Here is a 15,771-nt window from a genome sequence, read left to right as displayed (position 1 = left end):
CACCAATTGTATCATGCTCACCATCGTTCTTAGACCAGAGAATTAGTACACCACGCTTACCACCATTCTTTGACCAGAATTTTAGTGCAACATGCTTACCATCACTCTAGAGATTTAGTGTAACACACTTACCATCATTCTGAAACCTGAATTTAGTGCAACACGCTTACCATCATTCTTTGACCAGAATTTTAGCGCAACACGCTTACAATTACTCTAGAGATTTAGTGTAACACACTTACCATCATTCTGAAACCTGAATTTAGTGCAACACGCTTACCATCATTCTTAGACCTGAGATTAGTGCAACACATTTATCATTATTCTTTGACCAGAATTTTAGTGCAACACGCGTACAATCACTCTAGAGATTTAGTGCAACACACTTACCATCATTCTGAAACCTGAATCTAGTGCAACACGCTTACCATCATTCTTTGACCAGAATTTTAGCGCAACACGCTTACAATTACTCTAGAGATTTAGTGTAACACACTTACCATCATTCTGAAACCTGAATTTAGTGCAACACGCTTACCATCATTCTTAGACCTGAGATTAGTGCAACACATTTATCATTATTCTTTGACCAGAATTTTAGTGCAACACGCGTACAATCACTCTAGAGATTTAGTGCAACACACTTACCATCATTCTGAAACCTGAATCTAGTGCAACATGCTTACCATCATTCTTTGACCAGAATTTTAGTGCACATTCTTAGAATATACACCTATTATTTCATGCTCAACATCTTTCTAAGACCACGGAATAAATATATCAAGCTGCGGGTTTGACAAAGTGGAGATGTTGCCTATAGTAACCAACAGAGGTAGAACTAGCGAGATGTGAGCCCCCGTGCAGGAAGGTGGTTAAGAGGGAACCAGGGCCCTTGACCCTCTGCATCTGCCATGCAGATGGCCCCATTATCTCCATGGGCCCTAGTGCCCTGCACCTGCCGCATCAATGGTAGCTCCGCCACTGGCAACCAATCAGATTCTAGCTGTCATTTTGTAGAATGTATTAAATAAATGATAACTAGAATATGATTGGTTGCTATAGGCAACATCTCCACTTTTTCAAATCAGCAGCTTGATAAATTTACCCTCAGGAGGTAAATGTATCAAACTGCGTGTTTCTGGTGGGGTTGAAAAGTTATCACTCTCATAATTATAATTTACTGTCATCCAAGAAATTATCACACATGTTATGACGTGTTATGTTATAATAGCTGCTGAAAGATTGGGATGTGTAGCTCTTTCATACAAACATAACACTTTTTGTGGAAAAAGAGTCCCCAGCTTGTGAGAGAAGAATAAAACACAAAATGGTCCGTTCAGAATCTTTATTTCCCTTTTGCCAGTAGAGATTTTATTCTGAGATTGTAGTGTCAGTCTTCAGGGGCAAAGAAGCCTGCAAGGCACTCTGGGCAACGCCATGTAACAGGTACATAGTGTGTTGCAGGCCCCACGGACCCTGAGGAATTAAGCCCTTGGCAGAGGAGTCATACACTTTTCTAGGGGTGTTCTGTCTTCAGGAGGACACTGTGTGACTTGAGTTACACATGAAGCTGGAAGGAGAGGAATTTACATACCAAGTGGATGTGCTTTACATGGTCTCAGCTTATTTACACACAGACTTCCCACAGGCAACCCTACCGCCAGAAAATAGAGGAAATTTGCATCCTTACTACAGGCCTAGGGATTATCACACCAAATCACACTTATCCACGCCCCGTACCACAAAACCATGTAATAAATGGAAAGTTATTGTTCATATTGCTCCACTGACTCTTCTTTAGTACCGTAGATGGTTTAAAGAAAAAAAATGCTAGGCCTCTCCACAATGTTTATTTTTAACACAGAAAAGTCTTTGTTTCTCAGTGTAAATACTCAGAAGCTGAAAGTTTCTTTTCATTGATTTGGGTTATTTTTTGCAAAATAAATAGCCAGTGTTTTATATTTTTCCAGTGTTGTTTTTTTTTCCTTTCTTTTTTCTTAACAAATAAAAATAGTCAAGCGTTTATGTTTATTTATTTTTAATTTTTTTTAAGTGTCCTAAAAATGTCCTGGTTTTTTTTTTCTTTGTGAAAAATAGTGCAGGACTTTGCAGAAAAAAAAATAATCCTCAACACTTATCTTAGTGTGGGAAGTGGAGCCTGTTCAGTGCCATTCTCGCGTCCGGTTTGGTGGTGGCGGCCGGATGGTTCAAGAAGTTCTAATATAATCTTATAGCAAAGTACAGGTGGCAAAGGACAGGCTCACGTGGTGCGGATACTGATGGATGGCCCACAAACAAGTTAGGAACTTTCAGGGTAATAGAAAAAAAATGTTTTCTAGTGACTGAAGATTGTATACTAACTACTGTTGTTCAGTTGTAACAGTAAGCAGCTGCAAAACAGGGTTAACAATTTAGATGAGCAATTTATCATATTCTCAGTAAAGAGAAGGCATAAATAATGTAAGATATGTTTACTACATACTTGCCTACTTCCAGTAGGCGATGTCTGGGAGAGGAGCGTGGCTAGAGGGTGGGAGGGGGTGGGGTGAATCGTTGAATTGCATCATTTTAGCAAGGGAATTTCAGGATATGGGAGAAATGCCAGCTCTCCCGGGAGTCCGGGAGACTGACCCGAATTTCGGGAGTCTCCCAGATTTCCGGGAGAGTTGGCAAGCATGGTTTACTATGCATATCAGCAATTGCATCACAATCGACAGTAAGTCTGACCTAAAAAAAACACCTCAGAAGGTTTTGATTTGGAATGCAAGGAAAATACAAAGCCCTTCATTGTTGTATATTTTACATTAACATTTCCTGATTTAATAGTGTTTAAAATACTACCTATACACCATACTAGCTGCTTATCCCAGGAATGCCTTTTTCTATTTCTTTCTTGTCCCGCTTTGCTGTCAGGACCTGCAGAAGGCCACTGACATTTCATGCAGAGGATAAATGTAGTAGTGATTAATTGTGTCTGTTCTCCATGTTGTAGTATGTGGTGTTAGATGGTCCACTGTAGAGTACTTCTGAGAAGGGTGGTAACAGCTGTGACTTTGCTTTATGTAATTCCATCTCATTATGAAGTAACGCTATGAATAAGAACGTTGATTTGCTTTCTAGGAAGTTCTGCAGTAGCTGCAGCCATTTCTGCACCAAAATGTAATTTTGTTGTTTTTTTCCTGCAGCTAAATGTTGCAAATGCACAACAGTATAATATTGAACCCTGTGTAGCTTTGGCACATACAGTAGGTGCCAGGCATAGCTGGGATAATTCATCATGATTTTATTATTTGTTTGTTCGGTACTGGCAATAAAGCATCCTTCCTGACTGAACCCAGGGACTACAGTGACAGCTCCTTAACTGGCACATCTTAGATTTCTCCTGGGCAGCCACAAAATTTCACACAATTCAGGAGATCTTCATAGTTTTATCACATCAGAAACCAGTCAGGCACAAACAGATCAACATACAACACACACACACACACCACACATACTTGATAAAGGGAGCAAATAACACACATCACTTTCCTAGACATCGTTTCAAGCTGAAGGCATCCAGCCATGATCTCCTTCCCCTGTGAAAATGAAGAGTTTGTGTGGGTGAGGGGTACACTCTGGACTTTCAGTGCTGTACGTGGGTGACTTCTGTGTTTAGCCACACCCCTATATTAGTGTTATTCCCCGGGCATGTGGTCTCAGGGTTAAGGATGTGCCCTATTTCCTGTGCAGGCTCCAGTGTAAACACTTAGCACAGGCCAATGTATTTCAGATTGTTCTGGATAATAACATCTGTCACTGCGTCAAAAACAAACTGAATGTTGCTGGTGTCCGTAGCGCAGGTGAAGTGTGAATAAATCTCCTTGGTCTCCTTGTTGCGATTTAAGTCCTCAAACTGACGCTGGATGTAGACTGCTGCTTCCTCATACGTGTTCTGTCCCTTGTAGTCAGGAAAGCAGACTGTGAGTGGGATGCGTCGAATCTTCTCAGCTAAGAGGTCCTTCTTGTTGAGGAAGAGAATTAGAGAAGTGTTGATGAACCAGTTGTTGTTGCAGATGGAGTCAAACAGACGAAGGCTTTCTGCCATGCGGCTCTGTTTAAGAAACAAATTATATTAGTTTAGTTACATGGTACGCAGGTAACAAAATCAATAAAGATTGCATATACAGGTCTGCAGTCAGTTGTCTGTATAAGTTAAATGCACACTAAATGTAAAATAGACATTGCCTTACACAAAAGAGCTACAAAAAAAACATAGTCAAATACATATGTAAAAGTTACCACACCTTAACAACACTTAACGTGTTTGAGTTACTATATGCTAAGTAGCCAAGTACAAGCCATTGTTCTCTGCTATCAGTTCTATTCCCCCAAAAGGAATGCTGGCCACACTCCATGTGATATTATAATAAAATTGTGCCAATAATGTCACATATATGGCCCCAAAATGACTGTGATGCCTGATAATATTTCTTTCAGAATGACTGTGATCATTTCATTGGTATCTGTAAATAGATGAATGACCACTGTCAGCTTGTGTGTGTCCTCGGGACAGTGCTTGTGTTGCTTGGCCCCAGGCTGATCAGCTGCTTGATGGAGATTGGCTGTGGTGTCCTCCAATAGAATTACTGAGAGGAAGTCTGCTGTGTCTAGGAAAATATTTACCCCCTCCACATTCACAACTTTGTTTCAATTTCTATAAACTCTTGGAACTTTCATTAATATATATTTCTAAACGTTATTAGAACCTCTATAATACAAACCATTTTGTATTTTAGGTTGAGTTCTTTATACCCCATCTCTGAACATTACAGGTCATGATGATATGTCAACCTGTGTACAGTAAAAAATATTTGCCTGTACTGAGGTAAACATTTTCATCTCCATGGGCAAGGCTTGTAATGCGATACAAGTGCGTGGTTTTATACCACCTTGGTCATCTTCAAGGTGGTATAAATGTAGCACACTAATACTTGATAGCTTATTTGTACACTGAAATTTAAAGTTGATATTTGTGTGTAACATGAAAAAACAGTCAGTATTTAAATTATGTGCAAAACAGAATACTAATTTGCACCCCTTGCATTTCAACATGGTTTTGTCCAGGAGACTGAAATATGAAGTTTCTCAAGTTAAGATCCTTAATGAATCAGGCCCCTAGCTATCATTTATTTAGTGCATTCTACAAAATGACAGCTAGAATCTGATTGGTTGCTATCGGCAACATCTCTACTTTTTCAAACCCCCAATTTATTAAATATACCCCCCGTAGCGTGCAGGTTGCGTATATGCAGGTACTGATAGAATGTGCAGGTAGGTAGACTGAGCGCTGATTGAATGTCAGAAAATTAAAGGAATGTGAGGCTGCAAGAGAGATCATTTAAAAACCTGATACCCCGAGTGTGCCAAGGAGAGAAGGGTACAAGCAGGGAAATTATAGAGGGGAACTACCTGGGTTGGATGCAGGGAAAGGCCAAACTGTCTGGATGTGGAGTCCGAGAATATTTCACTTTTTCAAACCTGCAGTTTAGTAAATCTAGCCCTTAGTCTCCTTCTGTCATACAAGATACACCTCTTTGTCTTCATCATTCTGAGTCTGCTTATATTTCATAAAGGCCATCTGATTTGCTTTCACAATACTTGCTACTTCTTTTGCAAACCAGACCAAGTACAATCACAGAGTGGGGTCAATGACTGCTAAGGTGCATGGTGCGTAAAAGTCACCAACGCTCTGCTGATTCCATAGCTGAAGAATTCCAAACTGTCACTGGCATTAATGTAAGCACAAAAACTATGCGGCGGAAGCTTAATGGAATGGGTTTCCATGGCCGAGCAGCTGCATACAAGCCTCACATCACCAAGACCAAAACCATGCGTTGGATGGAGTGGTGTAAAGCACACCGACACTGGACTGTGGACCAGTGGAAACATGTTCTATGGAGTGATAAATCAGGCTTCTCTGTTTTCAGTTAGATGGGCGAGTCTGGGTTTGGCAGATGCCGGGAGAACATTACCTGCTTGACTGCATTATGCCAACTGTAAAGTTCGGTGGAGGAGGGATTATGGTGTGGGGTTGTTTTTCAGGGTGTGGGCTAGGCACCTTATCTACAGTGAAGGGCAATCTTAATGCTTCAGCATACCAAGCAATTTTGAACAATGCTATGTGTACAACTTTGTGGCAATAGTTTTGGCGCTATCAGCTGAATGTCTAATAGCGCCATAAAAGTGGTGGAGTTGTAGTTATTGAAAGAAACAAGACAAGGGGATGCAGTATTATGTTTATAGGTTGACAAAGATGGGGAACAGTTAAAAAGGAGCTATGTCATTAAGAAATTTAATGTTACGACGTGTCCAAAATGAGAATTGAGTTGGATGTGTGCACGGGGGGAAGGAAGAGTTGTTCCAAGGGATTCATACGCCAGGCATTAGGAGGTAGGTCATATGACATCACAGTGTGGGACCAGTTTGTGAGCAAAAACGCTAGGGAAAGGGGGATCTGCGAGGGAGGGAGGGAGTTCGGTGCTGAGATTTGAGCCACAGTAGTGAGGCACTGGAGTAAGACAGGGCAGCTTCAAGGTCAAACTAAACCCTGGGGCCTGGAGGCGAATGAAGGAGGACACACTGGGTAAGATGAGTGGCTCGATAATATTTAAGAAAATGAGGGGGGCGGATTCAACTATTGACCAGGGCCTGCTTGAGTAACAAACCTGGTCACCGCCGTGACACTTATATTCACACTGACAGACATGGATTGTGGGTCATACATTCACAATATAGCAGCATTATGACAGCATACACTCCGCATCATTTTATGTTTTGGGGATGAAACAAAGCTGTTTTGACATCTATAATGACTCATGTTTAGCAACATATCAAAACTCATTTTGTTTAGCTCTTTGTGTTTTTTCTTAATATAAGTAATTTTAAATCTAAAAATAATGGATTGATTTGTGGATGGGTCATTGAAGACTGGTAAATGTAATGGCAGAGTAGCTTGTAGAGGTGATAGCAATATTTGATCATTTTGTCCATTGTATCAGATCCTTCTGCATGTGAGGCTACAAAATCCATCTCAGTGGGGTGTACATGGAATGAGGATCTCAGATGTAAAGCTTGACAAATACAGAGCAATTGTGTTGTGTATTTATATACAATAAATATTTGATGCAATAGTATCGGGTATAACAAAAGAATAGGTTGTACAATAATGCCAATTACTGAATGTGTATGGCTTCTTTGCCCATTATTTGTAGGCACACGTGCTTTGCGTTATGATACGGCAGTTCACCCTGGCACCTGAAGATTTGTACCAGTGCAATCTTCATTTGTGTCAAAATTCCTTACTAATCAATTTGTGGTTGTGTCATCACAGCATGAAAGGGCAAATCTGACACGTCTGTAAATGACCTAACCTCTCACAGACAGATGTTATTTTGAAATAAATTGAAATACTTGTACTCAGGTGGACATCAATGAATTCAATGTGAAGACAACTTTGTTATTGTCCAATTTTTTTTAAAGCTTTGTATTTCTTTTATCTATTGTGTGTTGATCAGCAGTAAAAAATCCCAAATAATTTCATTTTGATTCCATGAAGTAAGAAAATGTAAATAATAGCAAAAGAGGTGACTTTTTCTAGGCACTGTAGATATACTGTGGTGTTGTATGTATTTCAGGCAACAACAAGGATTAATCAGTTTCTTTGTGCAGTTATTATTTCCTACCATATGCCTTGATTTTTCTCATTTTCTTTAAGTCAATTTCCCATAGTAACAAGCAGCCCATCAGTGCGGCCAGACTGCACAGAAAACAACAGAAGAAGGATGCTAAAACAGCCTTGATGGTGGCAGGAGCGGATCTAGTCCTTTCTTTGTTGTAATAAAAAAAACACATCCCAGATCTCTGGTGGTATTATAATACAGAGTCCCCTCCCTAATCTCTTTTGGTGTAAAAATCAGACTCCATGGGGGTAAATGTATCAAGCTGAGAGTTTTCCAGCGTGTTTGAAAAACCAATCAGATTCTAGCTATCATTGATTTAGTACATTCTACAAAATGATAGCTAGAATCTGATTGGTTGCTACAGGCAACATCTCCACTTTTCAAACCTGCCGGAAAACTCTCAGCTTGATACATTTATCCCCATAGTCTGTTGGGCGACCTAATTATATTATTTACCTCTCCAGCAGTCCCTCACTTTGTCTCGGCATGCTGTACATACCATCATACTCCATTCTGATTGGTGTAGAGTTCTAGCCATTTCCCAAACAGAGTGTGGAGACTTCGCACTACTCTTATTGGTGTATGGCCAACATCATCCACCAGAGGATGCTACAAATCTAAATGGTCACCATGAGATTAGCTTGTGTTATGCATGTTTCCAGCTGAATGCCCGAATGTGTATAATGTTTTATTAGCTTGCACACCAAAATGAATTAACAGGAGACAAGTGAGTTGTGGAGGCTTCGGGAAAGCGCAAGAGAGAAACATGCAGCATAGGGATAAGTGACTTTTTTCTAGTTCTTCCAGTGCTGTGCTTTTGGAAGGAGTTCACATTTATTATGGGCGTGCTCTCTAGGATGGTTGACGTTGGCTACAATTGTTCTCAGATATTGTCATCTATCCACAACTTAATTAGTACATAAGCCAAGAAATTCCAGTAATTGCAAGCTTTTGGTCTGCCTGTGAGTCGCTCCTTGTTTTCTGTGTACACATAGGAGAGATGAGGAGGGGGGTTAGTGATTGGGTAATTACTGAAATGGGATCGTATGGTTATTAGTCTTATATTTACTAAAGGTAAATTCCGTTCGTAATAAACCTTAACACCAGCAGAATGGCCTGGAGTTGGAGCTCGATTGTCCATATTCTTTTTGTTCCTTATTCTCTATATCAGATGTATGACAAACATCCCATTATGATAATACATTGCATAGTACATAAGGCACGATGAACAGAAGAGGATGAAGCCTGCTGTTTTCTAAATATATTTTACAAATCTGGGGTTATATTTACTAAACTGCGGGTTGGAAAAGTGGAGATGTTGCTTATAGCAACCAATCAGATTCTAACTGTCATTTTGTAGAATGTACTAACTAAATGATATCTAGAATCTGATTGGTTGTTGTAGGCAAAATCTCCACTTGTTCAAACCCACAGTTTAATAAATATACCCCCTGGTATGTTAAAAAGGACACCACTAAGGGTACATATCCACTGATGTTTGAATTACAAAGCATTTCAAACTAAAAAATCATTATTCCAAATGAGTCCACACCCATTTGCTTTCTTTTTTTGTGTTGCAGCAGTGTATTTTGGAATGCTACTTGTTCCATCTTTGTGTATTTGCTGTATTTCAATGTATTTGAAGTTATACATTGATCTCTAAAACGCTATGAAAAACACAGGGAAAATAGCAAATCAAAGCAGAGCATTTGCATTTCATGTGTGTTTTTCCAAGAGTTAAAAAAATAAATCTGCAGCCCCAAGAAAAATGCAGTGGCACAGTAAACTATTTTACACTATTGTATTCCTTATGGAACACCTGAATTCCACATGTTTGCGGTTTATCTGTGAAACATTTTGCAATTATTTGGTTAGAGACTGAAATGTCAATGTCTTCAATTACTGATTTTTATCACGAGTGGACCCACTCGTTAAATTAATTCCTGTGATCTTTCCTTCTTTATCTGAAAATACTGCTCATTTGTTTTATTTAAAGGATAATTCCAATCCATATTTTTAAAAAGAAACCCCAACTCCCACTCCATCTCTGAATTTCGGAGGTGCCTCATGTGAGCCCCCTCTTTCCTGTGCTTTTTTACTGATGTAATAAGCCCCCCCTCAAAGGACAGCTCTTGATTTGGGAGTAGGCAGCAGCGAGCAAGTCGTCTACACCCCCCCCACCACCACCTTGCCAATATAGTATTTTCTAAGAGGTGTGGGGTACACCTGATATATAAAGTAGCGGAATAACAATTGCATTGCTAGGGTAAATGTGGATTAATCCACAGACACCACCTTAACAGTGCACCTAAAGTCACTATGAAATGTTATGTTTACAATGGCAAACCCAAGCTATATATTTTCTTTTGAACATCACCTTTGTCAGAAATAGTTTTCAAAAGTAATCTCTTTAGGGGTATACTGGTATAATTGTATCGCATATCACAAAGGGTAATTTACAATCATACTTTTTATAATTTCATGTGCCTACATTTGCACACATGCAGGCATTTCTACAGGGGACTGCATAGAATGGAGGCCAAGATGGCAGCGTCTCTGAGGGGACAAAAGTCTGACGAAAGGAGTTGGGGCAATTGGTGTGTTCCTTGCTGAGTAAGGATTATTTATGAGTGCTCCTAGTTTTACACCAACATGTAAAAACGAGATTTTGTTTTGCAAGACAAGATTATATAAATGAGATAAAGGGGTGGAGAGAGTACATGACAATGGTGGCCCCTATTTTGCCGGAGGACGCAGCTTCTTTTTCCAAAACCTTTTTTGAGGTGATTTAGATGAATTTTCACCCTATACTTCTAATGCGACACATTTCGCACCTTACAGTTGCACTTTTGCAGAAAAGAGACACCTAAATTCCGTCCATTGACGCCCTCACTGTCATTGCTAATTTAAGACATAAATCAAGCTAAGCTGAGCAGTATTTATGGGGAAAAGGGAAAGGTTAATTAAAGGGCGTGGTCCTCACTTTTCGTAGTTTGGACTTTGAAGTGATGCTTTATTCTTTACACCATTTTCAGGCAACTTGGTACAGATTGATGTTCTGAGGTCAGTTTCAGAGACCGTAAGTGTGCGTGAAATGCTCTAGATGCATTTGTGTACATAAAGATGAAGTACGAGTCCGGAATTTTTGCAGTTCATAAAAGACCCTTACAGATCAGTAAATCTCAACCATAGAGTAGGCATAGTTTATAAGTCAGTACTGGAACGGTATAACATGTATTTTGATGTATAGAAATAGTGCTTGGAATATAGTCTGCCATTAATGGGTGAATAGCGCTCGTCTGTTTGAAGGAAATTGTGAACAACCTTTCTGCTTTTCAAGGACAAATCTGAACGAGCAAAGTAACAGATCTACCAGCATAGTCCACATCACTGTGCCCCGGTAACATGAGGGACTATTTGTATGCCAGATAACGTCTTGTAGAGGGTGGGATTTTGCTATTCATAATGTATACCTTACAGGACAATTATCCACAAAACATCCGCTTACAATCGGCAATGGGGCGGTACGTTGCAGTCACCCCAAGTATTACTAGTGTATATCTTATTGATTTTATAATATCACAATTTCTCATTTTTGTTTTGTTTTTCATTTAAGTTAAATACCCACACATTGTGTTATTAAAGCCTCAGTGAGGAAGCAATCAACACAACACATTAGGTTTAATTTGTAACATCTTGTAGTGCCTTAATTTACATTTATCTTATATGCTATCTCCTGCCTCCTGGTTTACATATGAATCCAAGGGTATGTAGGACATATGTCCCCAGACCCTGGAACTATACCTGACACAGTTAAGGCAGTATATTGTGAGCTGAACCAATGTTTAGCAGAATGGTATGCAGGACATACACTATATGGACAAAAGTATATAGCAACATCTGTTAGTTATTGAATTCAGGTGTTTCAATCAGACCCGTTGCCAGAGGTGTATAAAATCAAGCACCTAGTAGCCATGCAGTCTCCATTGCAAACATTTGTGATACAAATGTTTCTGAAGAGCTCAGTGACTTCAAGTGTGGTACTGTGATAGGATGCCACCATTGCAATAACATGGTTCGTGAGAGTTCATCCCTGCTGGATATTCCACGGTCAACCATAAGTGATATTATTTGAAAGTGGAAGTGTTTAGGAACAACAGCAACTCAGCCATGAACCAGAAGACCACGTGAAATCACAGAGGGGGTCAACGACTGCTATAAGGTGCATGGTGTGTAAAAATCACCAATGCTCTGCTGATTCCATAGCTGGCATTAATGTAAGCACAAATACTTTGCAGTGGGAGCTTAATGAAATGGGTTTCCATGGCCGAGCAGCTGCATACAAGCCTCACATCACCAAGACCAATGCCAAGTGTCGGATGGAGTGGTGTAAAGCACACCGACACTGGACTGTGGAGCAGTGGAAACGTGTTCTATGGAGTGACAAATTACGCTTCTCTGGCAGTCAGATGGGAGAGTCTGAGTTTGGCGGATGCGGGGAGAACGTTACCTGCCTGACTGCATTATGCCAACTGTGAAGTTTGGTGGAGGAGGGATAATGATTTTTCAGGATTTTGCTAGGCCCCTTATCTCTAGTGAGGGGCAATCTTAATGCTTTAGCATACAAAGTAATTTTGAACAATGCTATGCTTGGCAACAGTTTGGGGAAGGCACTTTTCTATTCCAACATGACTGTGCCCCAGTGCACAAAGCAAGGACTACAAAGAGCCCTGACCTGAACCCCATCGAACACCTTTGGGATGAACTGGAACAGAGATTGCAAGCCAGGGCTTCTTGTCCAACATCAGTACCTAACCTCATAAATGCTCTACAGAATGAATGAGCAAATTTCCCACTGAAACACTCCAATATCTTGTGGAAAAACTTCCAAGAAGAGTATAGCTGTTATTGCTGCAAAAGGGGGACCAACTCCATATTAAAGTATATGTATTTGAATACAATGTCATTACAGTCCCTGTTGGTGTAATGGTCGTGCGTCCGAATACTTTTGTCCATATAGTGTATGCTAGAACTATACCTGACACATTTAAGGCTGAACCAATATTTAGCAGAATGGAATGCAGGACATATGTCCCCAGACACTGGAACTATACCGGACACAGTTAAGGCAGTATATTGTGAGCTGAATCAATGTTTAACAGAATGCAGCCCAATTAGGTTACAGTTAAATTGGGTGTTTGTGGGTGATGCAGGGTAGGATCACTATGTAAATTAACCCCACTGGTAAATAGCAAATTAGTAACATACACTACTGGTTGAACCCACAACAATGTGGGTACTTCAACGTGTATGCAGGCAATACATGCTCTTTAAAGGCCATATCCTGCATAAATACAGGCAGTGATAAAGTAGCATTTCATTTATAAGTACAAAAGGTATTGATATAGTAGCCACTGCTCTCTCAATGTGATACTAAATTCTGACATCTTAATCAATGGTGGAAGTGGGCTGGTATAGGGAGGTATGCCGTACCACCACTTCTACAACTGTTTTCAGTGTAATCCAATTCCATTCACTTACATTTTCCAATCTGCCACTTCGACCACTGATCTCAATATTAAATACCCTAAATGTCTCCAAATAAATCATATTGAATATCAAGCAATAACTATAGAAGTGGTGTGTATATTCTGTCTTTGTTGTTGCTGAGTTTTACTCATTGTAAAAATTACATATGTTCGAACCTATTAATTTGTTTGACTGTAAAGAAGTAACTGGTATCTAGCATAGCATTTAAATGACTGAATTCTAATTCTGCGGTGCTGCTGCTCCCTTCGGAATACACAAATAGATTGGCAGTCTCTGTACCCATTTGTCTCTCTACCTGTGCTGCACTACTGTTATCTGCACATCGATGGACAAGGCCTTGCTTAAATCAGCAGATTACCGCCTTTCCACAAAGTAGAGTGTAAACTCCAGATTTTCCTCCCTGGAACATAAGAGATAAAGGTTGTGTCCTGGTGGAGAGGGATAAATACAAGCTGTCATAGCGCAGCTGGAATGTAAAGCCAGAGTTACTGAGTGGGGGAACACAAGGGAGTCTGTGCACACATCACAGAGCACATTTTCATGTTACAGCACAGACAATAAAAGGATATGTGATAGAGGGTGACTCGACTAGCTCTGTTAATCACTGAAACCGGTACAGGGAATACACTCAATTCTGTGGCCAGCAGCCATAGATGATCATTATATTATAGACCTGGATAATAAAGTGCAATGTTCAATGGGTACACCTCTGTTCTTCAGCGCGGGTCTGTCCTTACATCATGTTATACACCTGATGAATGAAATTTATTTTGATCTTTAAAACATAGTTGTATTGGGTTCTGTGGTTCTTTTATAATATTGATCGGCCCATACAGCGGTCAGCACCAGGAGGGCTGGGCGCACAGTCATACACAGTGTGGACCTCATTTAGAGTCGGACGCAAAGTCCGTTTTAGGCGCATCCAACAAAAAAACACTATCACGCATGTGCAGAAAGCCCCAAATCCGCCTGCATCTTGGACGCAATTAACACTTGCCACAGCTTGCGACTCACTACGAGAGAATGGGAGGAACGCGGAATTGTGAAGGCGTGACCATTTAAATACATCCTAGTCGCAGTGAGGCGCAGACGCAACACACGTCAAAACAGGGCTAAAGCTGTGCAGCAGGAATTAGGTGGAGCAAGCGGTTAGCTAGCTGCAGGAACTGCTCACAGATCGATAGGGTATTAAGAGTGGGACGCAACTGGGGTTGCTTGCCACTCGTAATACCCTACCAAGCTGCGACACTCTCCCACTCCTACACTTCTTAAACGGACTTTGCGTCCGATTCTAAATGAGGTCCTGTATGTCCTAAGGTTAGTGGTCTAATAGCTGTGCTGATCTGTTTGGTAGTCATTTAGCCAGGCAAGTCTATAAAATGCTTTACATTTGTAAGTTGATTACTTTTGCATTTTGATATAAATACTACATTAAAATAAATGCAGTTGATAAAAGAAATTTATTGAAGACTTAGCTGCTACTATTAGCTGGTTAGACTGGCCAGTGATGATTACCCTTTAGGCTTTGCCACAGTTTCTGGTAAAAGCCTAGATAATAATAATCGTAGGGTTGCTGGCTGTCAATGACCAACTATTACCACTTTAACTGATTGTGTGTTTAGTGAAAAGCTGCCATATGGTCAACAGGATGATCAAAATCCATTTCACTCACAGGATTCACTCTGGCTAGTAATCACAGCTTTATATATCTCAGAAGTAACAGACAGCCACAGGGCTGACGAGGCTGTATGACACATATATCTAACATCATGGTTTGCATCCAGTTACTATATTTTTTAAACAATTATAACCATAATGCATGGAGGAGGTTTTACAAGCACTGACTGAGTTTGTAATGTATATCAGTGTTTCTCAAATCCATTCCTTAGGGACTGCTAACAGTGCATTAGGTCTCATTACAGAATCACAAGTGAAGTCATTGATGCCATCTGTAAATATGTATCATCATTATGAAACATCAGTCTATGACAGTGAGGGGCAATGTGAAATAGCTGGAGGGCTGCGAGGGCCGCACAGAGGATGGACGAAGAACACTCCCCCCCTCTTTTGGGTATGCCGCGTACCCACCCTGCACTGTACAGCGGAGGTCACGTGACGTTGGCTGTCCCCATACTTATAAGATCGGGAGCAGGCAGCTGCAGGGGGGGGGGGGGGGGGTCGTTGGCCATCGCTGGTCTACATGATCTACTTCAATACCTGTTAGGTCAATATAACCTGTAGGGGAATATATAGGTATATCCTCTGTAGTAGTACTATTATTATTGTTTGTTTAACCAGTGACATGAAACGGAAGGTAAATCCGGACCTGTCCAGTCTGGTATGTGGGACAATTGATACATAAGGAAGTAGAATAATAACTGCAACTGGTGGTGGGGAAAGTACGTGTACGGCCATTGTAAGGCAGAAGCATTATTGACCACCAGCATTTTGTGTCTAATGCAGTAGCAATGAGCTACAGTTCAGTAGGTTATATGACATA

The 15,771-nt window shown here is 40.4% G+C and overlaps 2 protein-coding genes across 4 annotated transcripts in view; one reads left to right on the top strand and one right to left on the bottom strand.

The window, feature by feature from the left end:
• Positions 1 to 15,771, top strand: part of RSPH14 (radial spoke head 14 homolog) — a 135,884-nt gene that overhangs the window by 24,525 nt on the left and 95,588 nt on the right. The window lies entirely within an intron of this gene.
• Positions 1,332 to 15,771, bottom strand: part of GNAZ (G protein subunit alpha z) — a 77,850-nt gene continuing 63,410 nt past the window's right edge. For both annotated transcript variants that reach the window (XM_075215401.1, XM_075215397.1), the window contains one exon: positions 1,332 to 4,093. In XM_075215401.1, coding sequence (XP_075071502.1) covers positions 3,749 to 4,093 — 345 coding nt within the window. In that variant the 3' untranslated portion in view covers positions 1,332 to 3,748. The remainder of the gene's footprint in view (positions 4,094 to 15,771) is intronic.

The sequence above is a fragment of the Mixophyes fleayi genome, chromosome 1 (genome assembly GCF_038048845.1).
Source record: "Mixophyes fleayi isolate aMixFle1 chromosome 1, aMixFle1.hap1, whole genome shotgun sequence".
Taxonomy (NCBI): Eukaryota; Metazoa; Chordata; class Amphibia; order Anura; family Limnodynastidae; genus Mixophyes; species Mixophyes fleayi.
The sequence above is the reverse complement of the archived record's forward strand: the minus strand, read 5'-3'. Positions and strand labels throughout refer to the sequence as shown.